We start from the raw sequence: 27,914 nt of genomic DNA, 5'->3' as shown, positions 1-27,914 counted from the left end.
CCGTTCCTCATTCCTCGCTGAGCTGGTATGTCTGTGTCATCGAAGCAAGGCCCAGCCTCCCGGCGGGGGGGGGGCGCATTTGCCTCCTCTTTCTCCTTTCTCACTCTTTCTCAGGCTTTTTTGTCCCGGCATGTGTTTGTTCCTTATCCACCCAACACATCTTTATTGGCCTATCCCAGGCCAGGGACACAAAGGCCACTAAAACAATGACATGGGAGGTCTGTTGGCCAAGGGGGGCCCTTCTGCCGCCCCCCCCCCCCCCCCCCCCCCCGGCGGAGCCCAACCGGTGCACCCCGACAGCGGCCCCTCCCCCCACCCCGGGGCTCTGCGGGTTCACGGTCACCCTGATGGGGGCCCACCCCTCCTCCAGCCAGGGAGCCTTGGAATTAAAGAGGTGCCCCAGGCCCTGCTGGGTAATTCTCTTGCCAATGGAGCCTTTTTCCCTCCTGTTATTTCTTCCTGTTCCTGTTCTTCCTGTTTAAAAACTTGAAACAGAAAACAAAGGGCTCAGATGTTGTTTTATTCTCTCTGCGCTTGTTCAGGTGCCTGACAAACAGCGGAAGAGCTCCCGGCCCCTCTGCTTTCGGTTTTGTGGGCTCACCACCAGGAGGTTCTGGAAGGGCTCCTGAGCTGGGGGGCCCAGACACGTGGACTTCTGTCCTCACGTGTGAGCCTGCCTTGTGTGTCCATCCACAGCGAGCTCGTGAGGCAAGCCCCTGCTCCACCATTCTTGCCTGCCGATTAGAAACCACTCTCTCAAAAATACATTATATGTTTATAAATTTTTTTTAATGATGAAAAAAATAAAAAAAAATAAAATGGAAAAAAAGAGAAACCTCTCTCTCATTTTTTAAAGATTTTTATTATTTATTTATTTTTAAACTTTTTTTTTTTTTTTAAGATTTTTATTTATTTGACAGAGAGAAATCACAAGTAGATGGAGAGGCAGGCAGAGAGAGAGAGAGGGAAGCAGGCTCTCTGCTGAGCAGACAGCCCGATGCGGGACTCGATCCCAGGACCCTGAGATCATGACCTGAGCCGAAGGCAGCGGCTTAACCCACTGAGCCACCCAGGCGCCCCTTATTTATTTTTAAAAGATTTTTTATTTTATTTATTTGTCATAGAGAGAGAAGCGAGAGCAAGCACAGGCAGACAGAGTGGCAGGCAGAGGCAGAGGGAGAAGCAGGCTCCCCGCCAAGCAAGGAGCCCGATGTGGGACTCGATTCCAGGACGCTGGGATCATGACCCGAGCCGAAGGTAGCCGCTTAACCAACTGAGCCACCCAGAGGGAGAGGGAGAGGAGCCTGAAGTGGGACTCCATCCCAGGAGTCCGGGATCATGACCTGAACCCAAAGCAGACGCTTCACCGATGGAGCCCACCAGGAGTCCTGATGGGCTCTTTGAAAGAAATATGAACACTACTACCCTGGCCCCGCACCAGCAGCGGCTGAGCTGAGAGAAGAGCTCGGGATGTCATTAAATATTAACAAAGTGGATTCAGAATTTCTAACATTTGGCATACGGGCACTGGGAGTAATAAACATTTATAGATCTTTTTCATTTATTTATTTGAGAGAGAGAGAGCGCGTGCGTGCACAAGGAGGGGGAGTAGCAGGCAGAGGGAGAAGCAGGCACCCTGCTGAGCAAGGAGCCCCATTCGGGGCTTGATCCCAAGACCCTGGGATCATGACCTGAGCCGAAGGCAGACAACGATCTGAGCCACCCAGGCACCCCAAGCAATAAACATTTAAAAACAACTCATATCTCATCGACAGAAGGTGAAACTCATCACGAAACCCTCCTGAGCTCATGGCCAGACAAAGCAATTTCCTTCCCACGTGGGCATGGATGTGAACTTGAGGAGCCCCGGCTGCCCCTCTTGCCTGTGGCCAGAGCTTTCTTCCCGCAGCCTCAGGTGGATCCTCAGAGGACAGAAGTGGGGGGATGTCTCAGAGGCCCTGATGGGAATTGCCTCCGTTTTTGCAAAATGTATTTAAAGGCAGAGCATGTAGCAGAGGCCTCAGTGTGTGCAGGGTTGGGGGCGGGATGGGGGCAGAAGACCAGACTTAAGCCATTGGAGGACTGACTTTCTGCCAACTGGTCCCTGGCATTTTGCCATCACTCAGTGACTATAAAATCATGAAGCACTATGAGTGCTTTTGGGGGGCATATTTTTCAATTCTGAGTTACTTCCAAATGCTGGGAGAGACCTTTTTCTTTTTTTTTTCCATTTTAATTACTCTAAAGTCTTTTAGGGATGGTAAAGGAACTGCAGGTCCCCTGCCTGGGGGTGGGGATGGGGGATATGAGCTCAACACCAGCTGGTTCCACTTGCTTTTCCAGGTGGTCTGACTGTCCGACAGCAAGTGGGGCCTTGCTGGAAAGCCTTATTGAAATAACCCCTCAAAATCAGGACACTTCGTCCTCCCCCCATTAATTTATACCATATTTTGATAAACACAAAAATGTCAGGCATCCTTCGAATTTGTTGTAAAATTTTTTTTTAATATTGTTTTCAAATTTCTTCCATCTTGAGAGTTCAATCCAGTGTTGCTGAGGGAATAAATTAAGAAATCAGAAGTATTTCATGATTACTTCTTTTTAAATTCACACCTTGCAACAGCCCTCCAGATAGTGGCTATTATAGTTCTTATTTCACAGATAAGGAAACAGTCTGAAAATAAAAGTCCAATTACCTGTTGGGGGAGAGGGTCGGGGTCCCAATGCAAGTGTCCCCAACTTCCAAGTCCACAGGTGGAATTCCTCTTTCTGGTGTGGACTCTTGGAATTGAAAGAGAGCCGTCCTCTCTCTTGGCTACTATTTCCCTGTGTGTATATAAGTCTTAAAATATTTTATTTATTTATTTATTTATTTATTTATTTATTCATTTTAGAGAGACAGAGAGAGCACAAGCAGGGGGAGGGGCAGGCAGAGGGAGAAGCAGGCTCCCCGCCAAGCACGGAGTCCAACACGGGACTTGATCCCAGGACCCCAAGATCATGACCTGAACTGACAAGAAGAGTCAGATGTTCCCCCCCCCACTTGTGTGTATTTCAAAGGAAGATGTAACACTGGACTCCATGTGTGCTTATGTGTCCAAAACACTTGCTCTGCAAAACTGGGTGCAGTTCACAGGGTCTGACATGTGTCTCTCCTCCTTGGAAACCCGGCTAGGTTAATTGTGGCTTCCCCAGCATGTGCTAACAACAGAGTTTCACTTGGAGAAATGCTCTAATTTTGCAAAGGACAGTCCCATGAGGCTGGCTCTCCCCCACCCTGCCTCACTTACACTGAGATGAAGTGACTCAAGCCAACAGTGTGCTTTTACGGTAATTTACTTTTGTTAACATTTTATATTTCAGCTCTTCTCAAATCGTATTTTTCTGAGGAAATTGGAAGAGCTCTTTACGCGCTTGCCAACATTTTTCTCACTCTCAGCTTTGGCCTCAAGACGTTAGCAAGATTTTGAACTACGCTGCGCTGGAACCCATCTTGTGCTGTGCAAAAAAACCCAAAAAACAAAAACCAAAAAACCCAAAAATTCATGGCACAAATACCACTGAGTGTCTTTGAGCAATTATGCTTAATCTAAGTCAGAATTTGCAGGGTGCCCTGTGGGGTTGACTAAGCATGTATGATATAATAAAATTATTTTAAAATAACAAAAAAATTTTTATGAGCACATTGGTAGGATCAGTTTTCCCCCATCAGGATGGGTACTTAAAAAAAAAAAAATAATAAAAGCAAAACCCAGAAAAGAGCAAGTGTTGGTGAGGCTGCGGAGACATTGGAAACTTAGGGCACTGTTGGTGGAAATATAAAAATGGGCATAGCCGCTGTGGTCAGCAGCTTGTAAAATTACCTTATGATCCAGCAATTCATCTTCTGGGTGTATATATCCTGCGAAGAGCAGCCAGACTTCTGTACCAGCCAGACTTCTGTACCTGGATTCACTGCAGCTTTATTTACGGGAGATGAGAAATGGAAGCAGTGTACATGTCTCTGGCTATATGAGCAGATAAGCAAAACATGCCATGTACATACAAGGGCATATCGCTCTCTCTTTAACTGGAAGCAAATTCTGACACCTGCTACCCCATGGACGAACCCCGAGGACATCGTGCTGAGTGGGACAGACTAGTCACAGAAGAACAAATACCATGGACAAAGAGAACATGACCTGAGCCAAAATCAAGTGTCTGTTCCCCCCAGGCACTTCTCCTCTAGGACTCTTAATTCTGATGCCTCAGGTCTGGGCTCTGAAGGACTGCTCATCTGTCTGCCTTCCCAGCACCCATCTTCGAAGACTCACTTTTAGATCACGGTAATCTTCGTGTCCTACGATATCTGGTGCAATCAGATCTGCGTAAAACATGTTTGAGGGTGACGATATAAAATATTTGAGATGGAGCCTAATATTTTAAACATAATTTTAATTTGTATAAATTAATTATGCAAAATAAAATTTGCATAATCATTTTACACTTCTTCACTTTATTTGAAGCAAGAGCCTCCTCATTGGTTGCACAACCTAACACCTATTTGGAGCACAGGAGTCTGGTGAATCATTTTATTCAGAACACACCCCTCCATAAGTGACGGTACTTGTGATTCTATGTTTTTAGAGCATCATGGACATAGATGTATTTGAAATTTGTACAGAATTGGCTTGAGTACGGATCCAAAAGCTCTCAGTAGTGTGTAGCTTGAATACTGGAGCAGAAAAAAATCACATATTCATACTGAATTGCTTAAGATAGTCCTTTGTTTCAGTTCTTCCAATGAAGCTGAGGAGAGCAGGGCACTTGGGTCCATCCCTTCAACGCCGCCCCTTCTGATAGTGAAACAGTAAAAAAAAGAAGCAGAGGAGTGCTACAAATGGTTGTAAGTGTTAAGTGTTTCAAATAAAGATGAAAAGGTCATTGTTATTGAGATGACTTAATTACTCCATGGTGGTAACCACGAACTCTGTTTCTGTGAATAGGAATGATTCAGATCAAACACCATGGTAGAATGGTAGATGGCCCATGGGGTATGTCCATGTCATGAAAGGCTTTCTGTACCTCCAGTGTCCAACAGCTTTTTCCTTATAAAACAGGACCAGGATGCCTGAGTGGCTCCATCGGTTGAGTGTCTATCTTGAGCTCAGATGGTGATCCCAGGCTCCCTGCTCAGTGGGGAGTCTGCTTCTCCCTCTCCCTCTGCCTCCCCTTCCTCCTGTATGCACCTTCTCTCATTTTCAAATAAATTAAAAACATCTTTAAACAAAACGGTGCCCAAGTAGTCTAACTGGATTTCCTCATGCCACATGAAATTGTGCCCCGACCCCTTTTTCCAAAGGACTGTATCAGTCCTCCTAGCCCACACCCTCTGGAAGCAAAAGCAAAGACCCCCCCCATGGGGGATCGCACCACTTGAGGCTCCTGTTTCCCATGCAAGGTTTCCTGGCCCCGGGTGTGGTCTCTGGCTATGGCAGTGGCCCAGGCCATGAGCTTTTCTTCCCCACTGCCAATTTTCCTTGCCAGTGGGGGAGGGGACTGTGCCACTCACAGCTGTATTAACGACAGCAGTGCCAAGACATGGCTCTGTGACTCGGACTTGGTATTTTCTAAAAATCCACAACTGGCTAATTGTGGTTGACAAGCATCTCTCTGAGAACTAACCCTAGAAACTCTCCACTCCCCAGTATACACACTTTTAGTAGTCTCTAGAGGAAACCTGAGAGGAACATACCAACCCTTCCTTTATTGAGAAACTAACCTAGGTATCAATCTGATTTTTCACAATGTTCTTCTGTCTACTAACTAGAAACAAACAGTAAGTATTGCTTACTTTCTCCAATGTCAAAATCAGTTGTTTTGAAAGAAAAATGTTTTTGGTCATTTAGAAGGTAGGATGTTAACTCAGCTCATTCTAGTGATTTACAATCTTTTAACTTCATTTTGTCATGAGGTTTTGTAAACCTCACTTTTTAGAAAGCAAAGTGTGTGTGTGTTTTTAAGAGAATCTTTTATTTCACACACGGATGGGATCCAGGAAATGCAAATATGTTTCTCAAGGGAAGTGCTCTGAAATCCTGGTCCTGGAAAGGACAGAAAAGAACCAACAGCAAAGTGCTGCGTGACCGTTAGGAACAGTGACTGCCTTAGGGCCCCTTATACCTGGAATAGCACTTTCATTTCTGCTGCAAAAAATGAGACAGGGTCAGTGTTATCTTGTCTTAAACGTTGGGACAATGCGGGCCTACAGCTTTACCAAAAATCAGGTTTTCTGACTTTGGAGTGCAGTGTGGATATTTCAAGCTCAAGTCTCCATGAAAATTTCATGACCATGAAGACATCTGGATATCAGAACTTGTTTTCTGGAAAGGCTCTGATGAAAACTTTTGCACTGGATGTGAGTGTCTGAGGAAGCTCAATGTATTAACTTTTCTTTCTTTCTTTTTAAACGTAGTATACTTGAGTGTCTTGTTAATAAATGTGAGAAAATGAGAACTCCTGAGGCCAAAGCTGCATTTTCAATGCAAAAGCCTGTTTATTACTATAATTTAAGCAACAGTGTTTCCAAAATTGAAATTCACTTAAATTAACCTAGTTAAATTAGGCTAGCCTAGTGTCGGGTTAACAAATACTTGAAGACCACACTGCCAAAACCGGGAACTTCAGCGGACTTCTTTAAACTCTCAACCTCAAAGGAAGGAAACCAACTAACGAATAATGATAACTTGGAGAAAATAAAGGTTTAGGATCCGCACCAGATTCGGAGTTAACGTTACAACAGGCACTTCGCAGGCGAGTTAACACCAGACTTGTGGGATGCGAGTGGTAGCCAGCGCTTAGGGCAAGAGTTTTCTGACCCCAGCGCGCACATTACTGTGTACTTTCTGGCACCTCTGGCCAGGACCCCCCGGGCACCTCTGGCGCCCCGGACCCCGCGCCACCGCTGTACCCCGCTCCGGTCAATGCACACCCCGCCCGCCCGAGGCCCGCGGCCCAGGCCAGGTCCCGCCGCCCTCAGGACAAAGGAGCCTAGCGCCTAGTGGGGCGCAGCCCGCGGGGCGGCCGCAGACCCTCAGCACGGTTGGCAGAGCTCTGCCAGCGTCTTCGCAGGAAGCACCTGCGGCCCCGGACAGTTGGTCTGGACTGGTCACCGCGCGGATTGATTGTTTTCTTTGCAGCTTCTTATATCTCTTTGGCCAGGCCGGCCCGCAGCCCGAAGTACGCAGCGCCTCGCCGACCCCGGCGGCAGCGCGGGGGCGGGGCGGGGGCGCGGCGTCTGGGCCGCGGCGATAAGGCGGGCGCGGGGCGGACTGTCCGGCTCCGCCCGGCTCCGCGCCCCGCCTCCTCCCCTTCTCCGCGGGCAGGCCGGGCGGGGCGGACGCGCCACGCGCACGACCAATCGGCGGCGCTGGGGACGATTCAAAAGGCCGAGGGGCCAATGGGAGACCGGGGTGGCCTCGCTGGGGGGCGGGGCGGGGGCGCGGCGCGGCGCGCGCTCGAGGGAGGGGGCGCGGGCGCGGGCGCGACGGGCGGCGTCGTGCGCGCGGAGCCGACGCCGGGTGCTGCTGGGTTACTGTCCCGGAGCCGCTCACGTCCCGCCGGAGCCCCGCGCAGGTGAGCGTCCCCGTGCCCGCCGCCCAGCGCGGCGCGGTCTCCGGGTGCGGGGGGCAGGGGATGCGCGGCCCCGGCTTCCCCTGCAGGGGGTCGGCCGGACCGCGGCGGAAGTGGAGCGGTGGTGGAAATCGCGGGCGCCTCCCTCCATTTTGGGCGCGCCGCGGCGGTGTCGGCCGGGAGGGCGGCGGTGGTGGTCCTGGGGCCCCTGGGTGCGGCCACGGCGGGGACGGGGACGCGCTGACGGGGATGGGAGACGGGGGGACGGGGGAACCCGGGCGGGCAGGACTCGGGACTCGGGATGGGGGTCACGGGGACGGGGGATGCGCTGACGGGGACGGGAGGCTTGTGGGGGGGGGTGACGGGGAGTGCGCTGACGGGGACGGGGACTCGGGGGACGGGGGCGCCCTGCGGGCGGGACGGGGGACTGGGGCGGCGCTGGGATGGGGGATGTGTTGACGAGGACTGGGGACACGGGGGAGCCCGGCGGTCGGGACGGGTACTCGGAACGGCGCGGGGACGAGGGATGCGCTGACTGGGACGGGGGACGTGGGGACAGGGGATGCGCTGACGGGGACGGGGGACACGTGGGGACAAGGGAACCGGGCGGGCAGGACGGGGACTGGGGGGAAGGCGCGGAGATGGGGGATGCACTGACGGGGGCGGAGACGCGGGGGACGGGGGGAGGACTAGGGATGCGCTGATGGGGATAGGGAGCCCGGCGGGCGGGACGGGGACCTGGGGGGTTGCGGGGACGGGGGATGGGTGGACGGGGACAGGGCGCGGCTGCCGTCCGCCTTCGCTGTCACCGGCTCCCGGACTCCAGCGCTCTGAAAGCGGATAGTGAAGCGGGCTGTGCGCGTTCGATCCTGTGTTTTCACCGTTTTAGGGCTTTTAAAAAAAGTCCCTGTGACACCGGCCCGCGGCCTCAAGCGGCATTTCTGAGACCTGAGCGCGGAGGGGCCTGGTCTGGCGCTCCGGCCGGGGCGTTCCGGACACCCCCCCACCGCTCCCGCACCGCCTCGGCGCTCACCTGCTGCACCTGCGGCGTCAACCCTGCGCCGCGTGCACGCGTGTGCGGGTGCCCGGCCTCCGTGGCAGTAGCTTTAGCAGAGACTGTTGTCGCAGGGCCAGAGAGGGCAGGTATGGACAGCACCGGCCCCCCCCCCGAGAGCTGTCAGGGTAGGAGGGGTAAGAGCGAGCCACAAGGGAATGAACCTTACCTTGGCGTGTTCAGATTGCTTAGGGGCGTCGCGCCGTCTGCCCAGGCAGGCCTGGGCGGTGGGCAGGCCTGGGCGGTGGTGTCTCCTAGGTGTCCTACAGTCCGGGCAGGGGGCGGGGCCGGGGGCAGGGGCAGGCATTTGCCCGGCTGGCCTTGGGCCCTGGGCCCCGGTGTGCAACGGAAGCCGGCAGACTTCCTTTGAGCTTCCCTTTCTCAGCTGGATTTGGACTGGTTTGGGAGTGAGGGAAAGAGAACCAGACACCCTTGTAACACTTTGGTCTCCATGGGCAGAGGACTGTGGGCATGATAAATAGTAACAAGTCGCAGCTCAAATGTGTAAGGATTGTAGGGCTAACTGACAGGAAAGTTAATAAGTGTGTGGCTTCACAGGGAAAAGCCTCTCAGTAAACAAGCTTTTCCTTTCCACTGGGCTGAAATGTCCCTTCTGAATGAAGCCTTTCCCGGTGGGTCTGGACCTCGTGCATGGTGGCAGTGAGGCTGGGGTGTCCCATCTTGGTGGACTCACCCTGCAGAGGAATCTGTTGGAAGGTGGCTGGGCTGTCACCAGGGTGGGAGGAGCTTGGGCAAAGTGGAGGTGTGCACGGTGTTGTGGTTTCATCTTCTGGAACATTTGTTGACACCACAGAGGTCTCCTAAGGAGAGGGCTGGCTTCCTCTGCCACCAATGAAAACATCGCTGTGAGTTCCAAGTCTTAGTTTTTTTTTTTTTTTTTTTTTTAAATTAAGCTTAGCAACAGATATCCATAACTATCTTAATTTGTGTGACCCAAAATATTTAACTGGCTAACAGATGGCAATAAATAAATGTTCAGAAAGGTACAGTGTCTGCTCCAGAGGCTTTTTAAGTCTCTGGAGAGTTGTTTCAAACTGGAATGGTGTCTTCTTGGACAAAGATACAGTTGTCTTCTCCCAACCAGCCTCTGGGCATCAGTACCAGTAGCAGTGGTTTGATTTTAGGGGGTCCGGGGAGGTGGAGGAGCACAAGAGAAGAGAGAAGAAGTGCACATTTCCTTCCTCTTTCTTAGTATCGAGAGGCTCTCGCACCTGAATGTTGAAACAGGCAAGGTTTGCCGTTGTCACCTTCCTTTTTGTCCCCTCCTCCATGGCCCAAGGTGTCCACTGCCCCCTGCTTGCCAAGTGCCCCTGAGATGCCACCTCAGCCGGCTGTGACTTCAGCACTAAAGCTTCTGGCTCCTCTCCCCCGGTCCGAGCCCACACCCCCTCATTAGCCTGCGATGCTATCTCAGGCAGGCGCGGCCCAGAGCACCCTCTCCGCTCGCATGTGCTGGACTGACACCCTCTAATCACTGGATAAGTGGCTGGGTTTGCTTTCCTCTCCCACAGCCTGGCTGCTATCTTTCTAAACAAGTGAAGTTTGTGAAGTATTTTCTCAGGCAATTAATAGTGAGGAAATGTGCTTATGAAAGGTTTCCCACTGGAGGGGTGGGGTAACGCCCGCTTCGCCCTTTCCTAACTCCGGAGAGCTGCTGGCGTGCCCATGCGGCCTGGTGCAATCGGGTCTTGACCGCGGTCGGCTGAGCGGCAGGCTTGGGGGCCGGACCAGCGAGCAGGGGCTGGCCAGCTGGCCAAAGGAGGAGATGGGGGAGCATTTCCCTCCTGAGAAGAGGCCCCCAGCCTGCTGAGCTGCTGCTGCAGAAGGAGGTGGGGCGGCACTGTTTTGTCCCAGGGCAGCGGGACTCTGCTGCTCAGTTGATGGGGAAAAGCGTGCTGCCCGAGAGCTGGAAGCACCCAGCCCCTCTTGATAACTGAGGAAGGGTGGCCAGCAGGCCTCCCTTAAGTGGACCTCCCTGCTGGCTGCGTCTGGTTTCTTGGAGTGCTGTTGAAACGCGGCGCTGGGGCCATGTGGAAAGGAACGTGGGAACTGAGGGTGGATGCTGGCTGCGAGTGTGTGTGCGCCCACCCGCGTGTGGTCGGCACATCTGCTGGAGTGTGTTTGGGATTTTAGCTGGAAGACTTGAAAACTTTATGAAAGCACCCCACATTTGCTATTCATTATGGGTTTGGAATAATTTTTTCCTTGTTGGTGGCTTATAGTAATGTTAGTTATACCTCCTTGATTTTCCCAGATGGATGGTTCCTTAGAATTTATTGTTTTTAATAGAGGTAATGTGTTAAAAATGAAACGCTTTTTTTTTTTTTTTAAAGATTTTATTTGTGTGTGTGAGTGAGAGAGAGCGACCACAAACAGGGAGAGTAGCAGAGGGAGTGAGAACCAGACTCCCCGCTGAGCAGGAAGTTCAATGTGGGGCTCGATCCCAGGACCCTGAGGTCATTACCTGAGTTGAAGGCAAATGTTTCACCGACTGAGCCACCCAAGCGCCCCCAAAATTAAATAAGGTTTTAAAGCCTTTGTAAGACTATATACAAATTTATTTATCTATCTATTTAAAGTAAGCCCTGTGCCCAATGTGGGGCTTGAACTCACAACCCAGAGATGAAGAGTCACAGGGCTCAGCAGGGTGACCTGTGTGCAGATTTATAAATCAGGAAATGCGTCCTTTGTGACGTGCCTTGTTGAGTAGCAAGAAGTCGGTCCCTCGGGTGATAGCATTTTGCAGAGTGCAAACCGCTTGGTGCCTTTCTGTCCGGCTGCATGTTCGTGTCGCCGGCAGGTGCCGCGGTGGCAAGAGCGCCCCGTGTAAAGTGACTCCAGGTGAGATACGCTCTAGCGGAAACAACAGCCTCGTGCGTCCCCACTCTGCCATTTCTCCTGTCCTTGGTACTTTGTTCTCCCCTTTGGAGTAAGAGCTCAGACATCCTCCCCTCCCCGCCGCTCTAGGAGCCTCTTCTGGTCCTAAAATCTTTGCCAGTTAAACACTTTGGAAAGACATATTTTAGTGTTTAGTCTGTGGAAGAAAGACACATGCGAGTGTGGATGTAGTGACTCCTTGTTTTTTTTTTTTTTAAACTATTCAGGCTGATTTTTCAAAATGCCAAGTAGGAAATTTGCTGATGGTGAGGTGGTGAGAGGTCGGTGGCCTGGGAGTTCGCTTTACTATGAAGTCGAAATTCTGAGCCATGACAGCCAGTCCCAGCTCTACACCGTCAAGTACAAAGATGGCACTGAACTTGAGCTGAAGGAGAATGATATCAAGGTAAGTGCTCCGTTGCTTTGCCAGAGTCTGTTTCTAGATGGGGAGGTGACTGGTGGTGCGTTTTTAGCCGTACAGAGGTCAGGCCTGGCTCCAGGTGGAGGTGCAGGGCCACACTTGGGCTTCGGGTGGGGGAGACACAAGTGCGGCATGGTATCCTGTCCCAGAAGCTCCCACTTCCATGATCGTGTCATGCCTTTGGTGAGGGAAGTTTGGTGGGTGGTGCTGGTGTGCGTGGGGTCTCAGGGAGGGCTTGCAGAGAACACTGGGGGTGCTGAGGCCAAATAGGGAGAACTCACAGCTTGGCCCGGGGGTGGGAGTTGGGTGCGGACACAGGCAGCCAAGTGTGCAGGGGGCGAGGGCCAGCTCAGGATTAACGGGAGCAAAACCAGAAAGATGTGGGCTTCATTGCGAGCACTGAGGATTTCATCAGGAGAGTGACAGTAATTAGATTTAGGTCTGGCCCAGGGCTTCTCAGCCTCTCTGGTTGGGGGGCCGGGCTTTAAATGATCTGCTCTGTGGTCTAGAAGTGCTTACGTGAAATACCATAGAAGTGACTTGCCGGACACTTGGAAGACAGATGTGCCGTAAAAGCCGACTTTGCAGCGTTAGATCCGACAGGTGTAAAATCACATTGTCGAAATGCTGTGAAGATTTCTACATGTCTAGTCTCTTGAACCCACAGACTCTGAACCACAGTCTGAGTATTCTGGCCCGGGGTTGGCAAAGCTTTTGAACCAAAAGCTAGATAGTGATGATTTTAGGCGTTATGGTCCATCTGGTTTCTGCAGTGTGAGAGCAGCTCAGGTAGTCAGGACAGGAGGGGATGTGGCTGTTTTCCGATGAAACTATTAATGGGCACTGGAGTGAGAATTTAAAGTATTTCCCACGGGTCACGTTTCTTCTGTTTTTGTTTGGCCTCATTTACAAACAGTAAAGCCCTTCCTAGCTGCTGGGCCACACAGAATCAGGCGGGAGAGAAGAGGGCAGAAGGAGGTGTTGCTGAGTCGCCCAGCCGCGCCCCCACTTTCCAGATCCTCCTGGGTGGCTATTGCAAGTGCCCCTGGGGGGCTAGGGTTTGTGTTGCTGGGTGCGGTTCACTTGTCCCCTCGTCTCAGTTTGACTCGGTGTCAGGGGCTGCTGCTCTTGGAGGTGCCGTTGGCAGAGCGCACAGATAGTTGGCTTGGACACATCCATTCCGCGCAGGACCTTCTGAGAAAGGCCTTGCGTGTCCCGTGGGAGGTGGGCCACTATGGCAGCGTCTGGCTGCCCTGAGGCCCCGGGGTGATCGCGGAGTTGATGGTACTGGGCACGTTTTGCACCCTCTTCTCCTTCAGGTCTGTCTTGTGCTAAAGCTCTGTGCCTTCTTGTCCCTCTCTAGCCTTTAACTTCCTTTAGACAAAGGAAAAGTGGCTCGACGTCCAGTTCTCCCTCCAGACGCCGAGGGAGTAGGTCAAGGTCGCGCTCCCGATCCCCTGGTCGACCACTGAGGAGTTCCCGTCGATCCGCCTCTGCTTCACACCAGGCTGACATAAAGGAGATGAGGAAGGAAGTCCTGGAAGTGAAGCTGACTCCGCTGGTGCTGGTGCGTGTAGTCGGGCCCTCGGGAGGCTGCACCGTGTCGGGGGTTCGGTCCCAAACCGTCTTCCCCCTCATGTGCGTGCTTACTCAGGCCGCAGTGAGTCGTGAGTCGTGCTGACGGGGCTGGGACGTGTGGCATCTAAGGTGATGACTGGAAGAGTGTGTGACCCGCTGGGAGAACGGGAAGTCCAATACTTGTGAGCACCAGTGCAAGAGAGCGCTCCGTTACAGGAGGGCAGTTTAGTATCGGGACTTTAAAAAAAGCAGAATTTAAATTTGGCGTAGATGTAGATTGTAGGTTGAACTTAAAAAGTACTTGTGTAAAATAAGGAAACTGTGTTTTCCAAAAACATATCCTTGGTCTTGGCCTCATTACTTGGCATCATAATTTTAACAGAATTGCTTTCTGAGCTGAAGCTCGGAAAGGTCACTGTGCAGGAGCTACAGGCCCGCGCACAAGGATGTCTCAGGTGGTAGGCCAAATGGAAATGATTTTGAAGGAAAAGAACTGAATAAAGATGATCTTTTATTCTCTTCACTTAATATTATCTCTTTCCTGGGTAAAATGCACGCAGATTTTTAATAATCCTAAAAAACTGGATTTAGATACATAGTCTTATAGTCAGATTTTAAAATTTTAAAACATTAGGAATAACCTGAGTTATATTTTCGTACATCGTTTGCTGTATAGAATCGTTTGGCTGTCCGTGAATCATATGCTTGTGATGTGATTGTTAGCATCAGCTCCCTTATTGATGATCGGCATTTCGCTTTTCCTTGGAATTTTCAGTGTTGTAAACAAATACTCTTATACAGCATCTGATGTTCCCTGAACGTCGGTGCTTAGGTGCGGAATTCCAGGTCAGATGGTGGAGCCGATCTGAGGCTTTGATGCATGTGGCTGAATTGCCTCAAGGTTTCTGCCAACCTCCACAGTGTGTGAATGCCCATTTTCTCATCCGGAGAATTCTAGTAGTAATTCTTTTGGTCAGTTTGATTGCCTTATACTGTCAGCTCACCCCTTTCCCTTGCGTTTGAGGATTATTGGGGAGCTTGAATATTCTGTCGGTTAACGGCTCTCAGGGCCCGTCAGGGGACACATGTTAAGGAACAGATGCTGCGTACTCCTTTCTGTCACTTTTCCATTTTTAGCATTAGTGCCCATTCGTGTTTACAATGTGACTTTCTTACAGTCCTGGTGACCCAAGAGCCACAGACTGGCTGTGCTCCTTGCCAGCAGAGCCCTGGACCACTTCCCCAGTTTGGTCCGGTGACGCGTTCCCTCCCCCCCCTAAAGGGGAGGCAGGTTTGAGGAGAGGGACACAGGCAGTGGGAGCTTGGGGCTCTGTAGAAACCAGGCAGCGGGGGGCGGTCTGCAGGTTGCTGGTGACCCTCCCGGAGTACCCACCATGTCTTAGTTTCCCCTTGGTGGCTATTTGGAGGCAGTGAATGTGTGTGCGCCACCCTCCCCCGCCCCCAAGCACTCAGGGAACTGATTGACCAGTTTTTACTTTCTCTAACTCATATATTAGAGTGTCTGCCATTGAACAATGACATTGTAACAGTCTACGTTTAAAAGATGAAAGATCTCACGTAGAGAGCTATACTGTAAAATTCCAATCCTTTCTGACTGGGAAATTCTCATCAATTTTATTCCTTTTCTTTTTTAACAAAAGTATGTTGAAATCTTTTAGAATTGAAGCTGTGGGAATCTTTGGTTTATTTTATTGTTTGATTTCATAATAGCAAGTTTTTGTCACAATGGTCTCTTTAATACAACACGATTCTTATGTTTATAATGGTTTGTGTCACCTTAGAAGCCGTTTGGGAACAGCCTCAGCAGATACAATGGGGAGCCTGAGCGCACAGAGAGGGATGGCCTGCCCCCCAGAAACACTGAGGTACGGGGTGTCCTTCTCATCTCTGGCACTTGACCTCTTTGTAAATGTGACTTTCTTTCGAGAGTCACACTGTATACCATAATCTTACAATCTTACAATCCCTTCTAAAATTCATAATCTTACAATCTCTTCTAAAATTCTGTTCTTAAATTAGGACTGAATGTCATTTAACAGATTTCTTCTTGTTAATGAGCAGCTATATTAAGATGCTGAGTCAGTTAATGGGGTAACATTAATGATAATTATTGACTGTAAACATTTCCTATTTTCTAATTAGGAAAAATTCCATTTGTCGGAAGAAAGTCGTTACATATCTACACAGTATAGCCTTCGGCCAAGAAGAGAAGAGATCAAATTAAAAGACATAGATTCTAAGGAAGAAAACATTGTTGCAACAAAAGGATCTACATTATGGAAAACCTCTGAAGAGCCAGCCACGCAGACCAAGGCCCTGGAGTTCGGTGGAGTCCCTGGTAGGCAACCGCTCTGGCTTAGCACTGGGAGGGTGGTGACGGTGGCCGAGGCGGTGGCAATGGCAGTGAGCTCTGTGGGGCGGTGTGGGGGAGGGAGGGCCTCCCTCTGCAGGAGTGTGAGCCCCATGGGAGCCTGGGGAGGAGCCCTCCAGGCAGAAGGCGTAGCAGGTGCAAAGGGCTGCACAGTGGGAGCATTTTTGACGATTGTCCTAGAGTGGAGAGGGTGCCCAAGTGGCTGTATTGAAAGCTTCAGGCAACCTGCTTGTGGTTTGAACAAAGAAATTCAGCAGGTAAAGGGCAGGCTGGTGTGGGAAGGTTAGGTGGAGGACAACGGAGGCCAAGTGCAGCGGTGGCCGTGGGCAGGGGTGGCTGCCTGAGCCGCCCGGCAGGGCCACAAGCATCCAGGGTCTCAGGTGTTTGAGCGCTCAGTGTTCTGAAGTGGGTTGTAATTTGAAAATGATGCCATTTCATATAAAGGAAACCACTCGGGGCCCACTGGTTCAGAGTCCTGCCTGGCTTTGTGGCTGGGAGGATCGTAGCTGTAACCAGGCTGGCTGGGCTGCGAGCGACAGTGTCCCCATCCCCGTGTTTGCGTGTGCTCTGTGCATGGGGCACTGGTCCAGTTCTGGAAGCTTGGGGACAGGGTGTTTGCTGGCTTTTCTATGAGGAGGTTCATGAATTTTAGATGTTCCAATGGCTGGGTTGCTGGCATCTCGCCCTGTCTGCTCCCATGTGGCAGGACTTGAAATACCACGAAGCATGGTCTGTGAGGGGGACTGTTGTCCCCGCTGGTCTCTGTGCCTGTGGGCGCTTGCCCCCCGGGCGCCATAGGGGTGAGGCGTTGCTGATGGTACCTTAGCAGGGTCAGACACTTAGCTGGCCTTTGGTTCTGCCTCGGAAAAGTGAAAGCAGTGGATCGACTGGACTGAAATTGGAATCTCAAATGGTCCCCGGTGTTTGCAGGTGCATTTCTCATCATGCTCGGCTTGCCTGCCTTCCTCTTCCTGTTGCTGCTCATGTGCAAACAGAAGGAGCCCCGTCTTCTGAATTTCCCGCCTCCGTTGCCAGCTTTGTCTGATCTGTGGGAAACCAGAGTGTTCGGGGTCTATCTGCTCTGGTTTTTTCTTCAGGCTCTGTTCTACCTCCTGCCGATCGGGAAGGTAAGTTCCCTCTGGGAGGGCACACTGCTGTGGTTCCCCGCCCCCCCACCTCAGGCACCTTTAGGGGAAAGCTCTACAGTGCAGACACACATTCAGATTAGCTGAGGTAAGCCACCTTCACACTAGGTAATGTTGAATAAGAAAAGCAGTTTCTGCGGTTACAGATTTGATAGATCTGCACGTATGTTTCGGTTCTCGCGCGTTTGCAGGCTAGAGCCGCGGGTGGTGGTTATTACATAAGGACCCTACAGGAGGCGCTGGGAATCTGCAGTGGGATTCCGCTGCCACCGAGGTGGCCCCCAGGCCTGGGTCCCCTATCCTAGCCAGTGAGAGGGAGGAGGAGTCCGGCCCCAGACTGACACTATGTTGGTGTCTCCTACATGAGGCAGCATTGCTGAGTAGTCATTTTGAGGAGTAGGATGTGGCTGCCGTCGGGCAGGCGGACGTTATTTAAACTCAACCTGAGGGAGGTGTGTGTTTCCTGAGTGCATGTGCAGGGCGCTCCCTGGCTCTTGGTCATGGAGGGTTCATGGGACGACTGAGTAGATGTGTGTGTGTGTGTGTGTGTGTGTGTGTGTGTGTGTGTACCAAGACCACTTAAGTCTGTGGGATGAGTCTGCATGTGGCGCGGCGCAGGGTGGCAGGGTAGCCAGGCTTGGAGTGGGCGGCTGTAGACAAGGACCTCAGCCATAGGACGATGGGCTTGTGGTGTCCCTGCAGCTGCCTTCCAAGCGCGTGGCCAACCAGTGCTCGCGGGCTGGGGGCCGGGGGTCCAGCAGCCCTGGCTGAGCAGTTTCCCCAAGATGTCTGTGTCACCCAGCCCCGCAGGGTTCCCCACATGACGTGCCACTGATATGTCTGCCACCTGTCACTGTCTATGCTGCTGAAAGGTGGTGAAATTTAGGATTTAGATGTTGGGAGAGTGTTGTGCTTTTTAAAGCTTCAAATTAAAAAAACCTTTTTTTCTTTTCAGGTTGTGGAAGGAATGCCTCTTACTGATGGAAGAAGACTAAAGTATAGATTGAATGGTTATTTGTTTTTCAAAGATTTTATTTATTTATTTGACAGACAGAGATCACAAGTAGGCAGAGAGGCAGGCAGAGAGAGAGGAGGAAGCAGGCCCCCCGCTGAGCAGAGAGCCTGATTCGGGGCTCGGTCCCAGGACCCTGAGATCATGACCTGAGCCGAAGGCAGAGGCTTAACCCACTGAGCCACCTGGGTGCTCCTAATTTTTTTTTTTAACACTCAGATCTGATGCTTGCTCAGAGCCTGTGGGTGCTGCACGCCTGCATGTGTCCATGTTGCTGGCTGCCCCGGGACTCGCGCTGACCCGTGGGCTCCATGTGCCGTGTGCGGGGACGGCCCCTCGGGTGCTCCTGCTGCCACCCAGTTTGCTTTTCCTGCTAGTACTTACCACTAAGTGAAGCGATCACCCTAGTTTGTGTACTTTATTCTCTGGGGTTACTGCCTGCCCCAGGAGGTCCCATCCTGCGTGGCCTTCCTGGCTGCTCCTGCCCCGGGAGCCAGCCTCTCTTTGCCGCGGCCACTGGCCTCTGCACATCCCTTGGCTGCGTTCGTAGGGCTCCGGCCTGGAATGTGGTCCTCTCTTCCCCATGAGCGTCCCATGGCCGCTGTTTTAGCCCTGTCACGGCACTGCTCCAAGAGGCCCCTGGGTCCCTTTCCCTCCTTTTTTATATTTTACCTTTTCTATAGTATTTTTAGAAGACTTTACTTGATGGAGAGCTAGAGTGAGAGTATACGAGCAGGGGAGGAGCAACAGGCGGAGGGAGAAGCAGACTCCCTGCTGAGCAGGGGGCTCAGTCCCAGGACCCTGAGATCATGACCTCAGCTGAAGGTAGCCACTCAGTCAACTGAGTGGAGTTGCCTGAGGAGTCAGTCCCCCCTTCTCAGCTTTTTAATAGTGAATTTCTGTGCACTTTTCAGCTTTCTCTTAAAAAGCACATAATGACTGTTGATAATGCACAAGGAGACCTTAAGTGTGTTCCAGCAGGTGGAAAGCTGGGTGAGCGCACGGCTCTGCCAGGAGGTTCCCTGCCTCGGGCTGAGCCCCGGCCTCGCTAACGTGTCTGTGTTGCCCCACGTGCAGGGTGCTATGCTTTCCTGCTGACCGCCGCGGCCGTTGGTGCGGCCGTGTTCTGGGGCCTGGAGCTGCTCTACATCTACCGCCATTTCCTGCAGCTGGTGCTGGCTGCCTTCGCCTTCACCGTGGGCCTCAGCACCTACCTGGCCATACGGGCTGCGGGTGCCCCCCCGGCTGCCCTGGCCCCTGGCAGCTCTGGTGAGCAGTGCACCGCCAGGGGGAGGAAGGGAGAAAGGCAGGGAGTCAGTTCGGAGAGGAGAATACATTTAAAGGGAAAAAATATATTCGGTGTTTTCCTCCTATGCTCCTCCTATTTTAGTCACTCAGTGACAAGTAAGACCTTTTGTGGTCGTGACTTATGTCTCGTCCCCAGCATTTTAGTCACCTCAGCATGACAAGTTAGGATTTTCTCCTTTGGTCTCAAGTAGTTCAATATCCTTAAAGAGACCAAGCCAGGTCACAGAGATCACAAATAGGTTGACTCTTGACCTAAAGTGTTCAAATATTTTAAAATATGAAGTTGCTTATTTTAGAAAATTGTGAGTCTACATTTTAAAAAAGCTCTGGTTCCTTAAACTCAGGAGTTCTGGCCCTCGAGGCCTCGCTGCTACCAGTCAGGTCCTCACGCCCCGTCCTCACTGGTGTGCACAACCGCCCGCCCACTACCTGCTGGACCTCCAAGCGACTGGACTAGGGCCCTGGGGGTAGGTGGCTGTGCTCGCCATACACCTCCCAGTGGCTGGCTGTACTGTTTGTGTAAGAACTTTTCCCTTCCAGGAAACGCCATCTATGATTTCTTCATTGGCCGTGAGCTTAATCCTCGGATTGGTACTTTTGACCTCAAATACTTTTGTGAATTGCGCCCCGGACTGATCGGATGGGTATGTCCTCTTCCTCTCATTAAATTTCAGTCCAGGAGTACACATTAATCTTGCATTTGGAAAAAAACTGTATTTCATTTCAAGGAAGCTGTGGATTTTTAGGAATAATTATAGTTGCTTTTAGGAGCAATCACAGATTTCTACAAATCTGTATTTGACGTTTTTTTCCCCTGCAGATAGAGTCCATGTGGTTAAGATGCCCTTGTTATAGGTGTGAAACATTAAGGGTTTGTTTTATTTTGATTCTGTCAGTGTATTTATTTAGGAACGTGATAGTCTAGGCCAATTTCATGTAAGAAAAAAATATTTCCTCTTCAAAATGAAAATGAATTTTGACCTAATTTTAGACCTGTGGGGGAGTTGCAGAAATGGAGTCAGGATTCCCTTCCGTTCCCTGCTTGTCCCCTGTGTGAACATGAGGCACAAGCACGTAGCCTCAAGGGTTGGGGGTTACCGTAGTTTGGTATTCTCAGCTGAATCCGCAGACCTGTGGGTTTCCCTTCTTTTTCCACTTTTGGCCTTCTCTGTCCTGGGACTGTTGCCTGACAGGCCTCCAGTACATGTGGTTGTGACTCGGCTTTGTCTTCTGGAGTTTTCCCCTGGCTGGTGGGACCTCGCCCCTTGTAGCATGCCGGTCACATACTGTGTAGAGGGCCCGCCATCTTCTCCTGATTGGAGATGCGTTTTTGATAAGAGCACCATGGAGGTGACCCTGTGTCCTGCCAGGGAAGTCCCATCTTGGTGTGTGGTGTTGGCGTCTCGGCCCCGCAGGTTACTGTGTGGTCACTGGCGACTGTGGCTCTCTCGGCAGTGAGGCGACCGTCTCTCCCGGTGGCAGCCAGGGGTCTGGGGAGGCCCTCGGAACCGGTACTTGCTCTTCTTCTTTCAGGTGGTTGTGAACTTGGTGATGCTTTTGGCGGAGATGAAGGTACAGGGTCGAGCCGCTCCGTCCTTGGCGATGATTTTGGTGAACAGTTTCCAGCTCTTGTACGTGGTGGATGCTCTCTGGAACGAGGTAATTATGTTCAGAGCAGAGGCCTCGGGAGTCGGGTGGGCCGCCTGCCTGAGCGCTCAGCCTCCCTTGCGCAGCCCTCGGCACCCTCCCAGGGCAGCGTGGAGCCTGGAGCGGATACAGTGAGCGCTAACGCCTGGTACGCAGCACGTGCTGGCACGGCTGTGTATCTTGGCTGCTCCTGGGTATGACAGATTCAAGATCTGCAAGTGGGACGGGTTCCTCAGTAGCTCTCAGTTTCTTAACTACTGTGTCAAATGAAAGGAAATAGATTATCATTGAATTAGGTTAGTGCTTTTCGGATCGTCAAGAGACAGTTAGTTCTTCCACACTGGATGATAGAAGTTTTCTTTTTTCTTTTTAATTTTTTTTTTTTTAAAGATTTTATTTATTTATTTGACAGAGATCACAAGTAGATGGAGAGGCAGGCAGAGAGAGAGAGAGAAAGAGAGGGAAGCAGGCTCCCTGCTGAGCAGAGAGCCCGATGTGGGACTCTATCCCAGGACCCTGAGATCATGACCTGAGCCCAAGGCAGCGGCTTAACCTACTGAACCACCCAGGCGCCCGGTGATAGAAGTTTTATGGCTGTGTTTCAAAATGTGCAAAATACTAGCTCTGGCCCAATGGATAAGAAGCCAGAAGTCCTGATGATGGAGGAAACTGGTTTAAGTCCAGCTGGGTTCCTAACCCCGTGGCTTCCCTCACGCTGAGCAGCAGTCAGTGTTTTCTGCCCCTTGAAGACTCTTCGTCTCAGCTGAACAGATTGGCCTTGAAGTTGATGTTTGACCCCTATGTTACTGGTTTCCTAGTGTCTTTATAATCTGTGTTTCCAGATCCCAAGTCGAGTTTTCTCTTGGTTTTAAAAATAGAATGGGCAGCTGATGTCCTTTTGTCCTGAAGCGGGTTTGCGTCCCAGTCTGTTGGCATCTGGAGTCTGGGCTGGCTCCTGTGGGCCGTGGGGTCGGGTGGCCAGGCTGGCCACCTGGAGCATGGTCATAGCGACTCGGCAGGCCCGATGTTTGTCTTCCAGTGATCTGCCATCTCTCCGGGAACACTAGAGCCTTCGGAGGCCATGAAGCCTTAGCTGCTGGCCCAGCGCCTCAGGGAGCTCCCGTGGCCTCCTGCGGTCTGCATCTCCACCTGGGGCGACATGCTGTAGAAGAAAACCTAGAGGTGCTCTTGGTCAGGCGGGCGTGGCCTCCCACTGTCAGGTGGCGAGTGGCCCCTTGGAGGCGGGTGAACAGTCGCCTGAACTGGACGAGGCTTCTTGTTGCTTCATTGTCCCAGAGGCTTTTTTCTCCAACCCGCTTTCTGGTAGCTTGTCAGTGATTGGGGCTTTCTGACTCGCAGTGCTGGTCCCGTTGACGTGGCTGGGGGTTCTTAGGTTCTGGACATTGGGCCACATGCTGTCTGCTGTCAAGCATTTGGATGGGACACCGGGATGAGATTGGGCGGGGCCGTCCCCATGCCTCGTGGGCACTGCAGCCTGCTGGAGGAACGGGCCTCTGTGTAGACCACCTTTAGCCTCTGGCTGCGGTCAGGTGCCTGGCGGGGGTTGCCTCACCAGGTCGGGTGACTGGAAGGAACTGAGAAATGGGATGAAACACAGGCGAGCGTTCCCTGGCATCTCTGCGGGACTCCTGGGGTCCTCTTGTGCCCGCTCCCTATGGCACTCACGCCCCCACCCCCCTGTGGTCAGCGGTGCACGTCCTGGAATCACCTGGCACGCATAGGAGCTGGCTGACCCCCATTCTTGTGTCCCATGGTCTTTCTGGTGGAAAACGGTCTTTGGAGTGACTGCTTTGTTTCTTTAACCTGGGCCATTGGTCCCTCCCCAGCGCGCACACTTGCCGCCTGTCCTTTGTCAATAGGGATTCCTTCGGGGAATCCCAGGGCGTCCTGAGTTTTGGCCCCACTGGTGTCTCCCATCGGAGTCCAGCCTGCACAACCAGGCCCACGCCGACCAGGCCCACAGAGAGCGTGTGTGCTCGCGGAGGAGGTCAAGTGGCCTGTGTGGAGGGTGGACAGGAAAAGCCAGATCGCGATTGCAAGGTAGACAGGCACACGTGGAATGGACGCCAAGGCTGCTGGTGATGTTATTCTTCTGCAGACAACGGGAACACACACTGCGGAGCAGGTGCTTGGTGTGCTAGGGGGCAAGGTGACCACTCGAGGTCCCTGCCTGTCCTCCTGTGGCCTGCTGCAGAAAGCAGCTTTAGCCTGCACGCAGGTGCAGCGTCGAGTAGCACCTGGTCTGGTCAAGGAGCGGGGAGCAGGAAGGTGGGAGCTTGGGGGTGGTGGCTGGGGAGGGGGGCGTAGGCTGAGGTCGGAGGAGGCTGCTCCGGGCAGAGGCAGGAGCACCTGCGGCCTTTCCAAGATGCTTTATTTCCACATTGTGGAGTGAGTGGGTCGGGTGACCCGAGGTGGAGATGGTGGAGTGACCAGGTGGGGGACACGTGCCCTGGAACCAGACCCCCCTCCCCTGCTCCTTAAAACCCTTCTGGTTGGTGTGCCCTCCTCTAGTGCTGAATGAATTTGACTAGGAACCAGTACTTTGTATACCTGAAACATAGAAACTTTCATCCCCCAAAGGGCATTAAAAATGGCTTTTCCCACTCTTTCCTCGCAGGAAGCATTGTTGACAACCATGGACATCACCCACGATGGGTTTGGATTCATGCTGGCTTTTGGAGACTTAGTGTGGGTTCCCTTCATCTATAGCTTTCAAGCCTTTTATCTCGTCCACCATCCCAACGAAGTGTCCTGGCCCATGGCCTCTCTGATTATTGCTCTGAAACGTGAGTATTGATTTCAGTCTGTGCGGGTTAAAGATCCTGTGCCGAGTCTCTGTGCTCTGACATCTCCGCATCCCAATGCGCCCTCTTAAATGGGTGTGATGAGCTCAGGTGGGAAGCAGTTCGTGATGTGTGTAAAGAAGATTTTTGTGCCTGCAGAGAGCATGGATACTTTGTCCTCTGGTGGTTTTTCCTTTGCAGGCCTGCTTTTTCTGGTGGGTACCTTGGAATGCAGGAAGGTTGGTCCTGGTGTGCTAGGCCGGCCTGCTGTCAGACACTGTGAGGCCTGGCGCACTAGCGGGGACTTACAGCCCAAGGAAGGTCACGGTGAAGGCGGAGCAGACTCGCTCTGGGGAACATCAGTCAGTGTAGGGCTCACTGGAGGGTAGGGTGTTTGCTCTCACGTGTGAGCGGGTGGGGAAGCGTGGGAGGGGCGGGGTGCAGCTCAGCGGGAGAAAAGGAGCATCACCGGCCATGTGGACGCGCATCAGGATGGCTCTTCCTCTAGGCCACTGTTTGGTAAAGGCCCGCACTCGAGGTGGGGTAGGAACAGCAGCATGAGCTTCAAATAGAGCAAGTTTTACTCAGCTAAGTAGTGTCCGTGGCCGAAGAGGAAATTCCCTGAGTTGGTTGCATTTCATCACTGGTTTGGTGACCCGTGCTCGCTGGGGCCAGGTGTTGCTCAGGACGGCGAGTGCCTCGTTTCTGGGTGGGCTCGTGGTGTCCTGCGCTGGCCGGAGGCTGGACGGCATGGTGAACAGGCTGGGCTATGTCAAGGCCCATTAGACCTTTGAAGCCCGAAATAGAGCCGGCAGCTGGACTTGGCAGGTGTCTGCACAGGCCATCCTGGTCCCGGCTCTGAGCTGTGCTTTGATTCCGAGTCCCCCGCGTCCATGTTCCGGCTTGCAGGTGCTGGGCTCCAGGGGATGCACCCTGTGTTCTGGATTCTGCTGACAGCAGCCTTGATGGGATTACAGGCTGGGCTGTATTTGGTTTCATTGGTGATGTAACTGTGTGGGCTGGTTTTGCATCCCCCTCGTGGGTGGTGGAATTTCAGGATTGTTATTTTCTTTTGACATTCTGAGATTGAGTTCAAAACCTCTCAAAGTATTCCATCCTCAGAGCAAAGAAATCATTTTTAGGTGAAGTTACAAATGTTTTTAAATATTTGATTATATTGATCTAAATTGTTAACATGAAAGTTTTAAAAAATTACAGTTTGTGGATATGTAATCTTCCGATGTGCAAATTCTCAGAAAAATGCATTCCGGAAAAATCCCAGTGACCCAAAGCTTGCACGTAAGTATCAGTTTATGTTTGTTATCTTCCTCACATAAAGATTTTGCGTCTCTATTGGTGTAGAGATTATTATAAATGTATTTTTATTTTCACCTAGATCTAAAAACCATCCATACTTCAACTGGAAAAAATCTTCTAGTTTCTGGATGGTGGGGCTTCGTTCGTCACCCCAATTACTTGGGTGACCTCATCATGGCCCTGGCGTGGTCCCTCCCCTGTGGTGAGCACTGCATAGGGGCGCCATGTGTGCCGTGTTGGGGGTTAGGGGCAGAGTTGGGGGGTCACGGGGCGGGGGGTGTGCTCCCCTGGTGGAAGCCACCCCCACACCAGCCGCTGCACCCGATCACTTAGAGGAGTGAAGTTAGCATTGACGTGAGGACCCGGTGAGGGCCAGGAGTGGATGGGCATGTGAGAAGGCACGGCTGTCCCTGCGCCCTGGAGAGCCTGTCACGCAGATGCCATCTTCTGCCATGTGTGGGGGGTGAGGGGCTTCCCCAACATGGGGGGAAAGGGAGCAATCCCACGGTCCACTTGGGAAGACTGGGGGGACAAACAGGGGAGCTACCTCACGCATCTGTTGTGCTCCGCAGGTTTTAAGCACATTCTGCCCTATTTCTACGTGATCTACTTTGCCGTGCTGCTGGTGCACCGCGAGGCCCGTGATGAGCGCCACTGCCGGAGGAAGTATGGCCTGGCCTGGGAGAAGTACCGCCGCCATGTGCCCTACCGCATCATCCCCTACATCTACTAGCCACGCGCTGCCGCCCGCCCTGCCGCCTCGCCTCCGCCGGTCCTCACTCTCCTGCTCCAGTGGGACTATGGAGCCAAGTGGTCTTTTAACCTCCCCAGGTTTATCGTTACTAAATCACAGCAGTGAACAGAAGGAAATAGGCGAAGGTGTTAGAATTGGCTTTCTAATGGGAAATGCTCCTTTCTTAAAAGTCTTATAAATGCACTGGAAAGAATACCACAGGTGTCAATGGGTTGTGAGGACTTTTCAAATTGTGATGGTTTTTGTCAGTGGTATTTCTTACTTGAAACCAACCGTGACCCTCGAAGCACGTTTGTGTTTTGTTATATTCAGAGAAGAGGATTTTCATCCATTTCCTTTTCCTAGTTAAGTGATTTGAGTGTCGATCCCGGTCCTGCATGAACTGCTTTCTGGGGAGAGGCGGGGAGAGATGGTCAGGATCCTCTGGCTTGCCCTCAGCTTCTAGAGCTGAACTGGAAGATGTAAATACCCAGCTCTCGTGTAATATATGGGGACCTCGGATTTTTCTGTACAGTATTTTGAATGTGAAATAGGACTAAGTATCTTTTTAACAAAAACATTTGCAGTATTTTAAATTAAGTTTTATAAAAATACATGTCGATTAAAAATGGCAAAGCAATAGAATTCATTTAACGCTGTATAAAGATGCTGTTAAAACATAGGAAGGTTATTTTTCTTAATCCAAAGTTTGTGAATTTGGCTTTGCTACCTCAATCGCAGCTGTTCATTTGCCTTTATAAACTGTTGCCCATAGAAAAAAATAGAATATATATTTTTGCAGTAACATCACTATTTAAACATTTTTACACAGATTGGTGTTTGAAAACCTGCCATTTCAGGCTGATATTTTTGTATGTTTTTTGACTTTTTGAAATAAAACTGTGGTTTTGCTACTGCTGATGTCATGCCGGTCAGACTGTATTTTGTACCATCCCCTAGAGCTGCAGGACGCTGCTCCCTGGAAAGGAGGGTGGCCTTCATTGAAGAACAAGAGTTCAAAATCCTTTAGTTTAATACATGTGTGTAAGGCAGCTGTAGCTATTGAATTCTAGTTGTTAGGGTCTCATTATTAATTGTCCTCAAATGGAACAGTAGCAAATTCGCTGAAATTTTTGTGTTCAAAGTTAAATTACTCTCAGTATCTTAAATATAGGGGAATTTAATATGTGTGTGTTTGGGTTTTTAAGGATGCGTTTTACATACAAGATACATGGGTGTGCATGTCCCTTCTGTGTGGCTCTAGGCGGTGTGGGGCTGGCTCAGTCAGGGTGATCCCCAGGTCATTTTGCTCTTGAAACCTTGTTTTGGGGGAGTGGTCCGTGTTTTTTCGCACTGACGTAAGCTGGCAGTTTTTGGATTCTGCTTTTCTCCTGGCGTCGGAATGAGCGTTCCCGTGTGTTCTGTGCTCGTTTGACCGAGAGAGCTGGGGGCAGGAAGGAGCACGTTTCATTCTTGCTCCAGTAAGGAGAAGAGCGCCTCTGCCAGCAGAGTGTGGCCTTTCCCGATTTCAGCTACGATTTGTTGTTCATTTTGATTTTGACACATTTGACAAATTTTATGATGAAGTTTTAAGTTGGAAATAAAGTTGGAAATAAAAAAGATGTTGTCCTTTGCACTCGAGAGCCTCTTTTCCCTGCCTGTGACTCTGGGGTTGTTGGTGCTAACACAGGAGCCCCGAGGGGACCACCGCCACCCTCCAGGGCCACAGGGACTCCAAAAGGCGAATTGGACCCACGGGCCCACGGCTCTTGGCGTCGAGGCTCACCACAGGCTGGAGCTTGAAGGGCCTAGTTGAGGATCTCGGGTCCCAGATCGTGGCCATGTGTTTAGTCCTTGTTTGAGAAAATTGAGAAACAGTCAAAACCATTCACAGTTGGTCCTGCTCTCATGAGCCTGTACGAGCCACACAAACATCTAAGGACGGGAGAGACTAAGCCTGTTGTGTGGTGTTTGTGTGTCCGTGAGCGAAGGCA

At 51.5% G+C, this 27,914-nt stretch overlaps 1 protein-coding gene and 1 long non-coding RNA gene across 3 annotated transcripts; one reads left to right on the top strand and one right to left on the bottom strand.

Moving 5' to 3' along the window:
- Positions 1-2,484: 2,484 nt before the first annotated feature.
- Positions 2,485-8,920, bottom strand: LOC101681460. The gene is made up of 4 exons (XR_200142.3): positions 8,835-8,920; positions 3,864-3,960; positions 2,697-2,842; positions 2,485-2,553 (listed from the first exon to the last, which is right to left on the bottom strand). It is a non-coding gene; the product is annotated as an uncharacterized LOC101681460 (long non-coding RNA).
- Positions 7,500-27,556, top strand: LBR (lamin B receptor). Of its 2 annotated transcripts, XM_045069519.1 has the most exons (14): positions 7,500-7,614; positions 11,791-11,969; positions 13,348-13,551; positions 15,365-15,448; positions 15,726-15,921; positions 16,885-17,081; positions 18,055-18,109; positions 19,189-19,380; positions 19,960-20,063; positions 20,953-21,078; positions 23,705-23,873; positions 25,089-25,169; positions 25,267-25,389; positions 25,760-27,556. In XM_045069519.1, the coding sequence occupies exons 2-14, from the start codon at positions 11,805-11,807 to the stop codon at positions 25,918-25,920; spliced, it is 1,857 nt and encodes a 618-aa protein (XP_044925454.1). In that variant the 5' UTR covers positions 7,500-7,614; positions 11,791-11,804; the 3' UTR covers positions 25,921-27,556. The 2 variants fall into 2 exon arrangements, with proteins under 2 accessions (XP_044925454.1, XP_044925455.1); XM_045069520.1 differs by lacking the exon at positions 19,189-19,380.
- The last annotated feature ends 358 nt before the right edge of the window (positions 27,557-27,914 follow it).

The sequence above is a fragment of the Mustela putorius genome, unplaced genomic scaffold (genome assembly GCF_011764305.1).
Source record: "Mustela putorius furo isolate JIRA1106 unplaced genomic scaffold, ASM1176430v1.1 tig00003942_pilon_pilon_pilon, whole genome shotgun sequence".
Lineage (NCBI taxonomy): Eukaryota > Metazoa > Chordata > Mammalia > Carnivora > Mustelidae > Mustela > Mustela putorius.
Note: the sequence above shows the minus strand (reverse complement) of the source record. Positions and strands in the feature narration are given on the sequence as shown.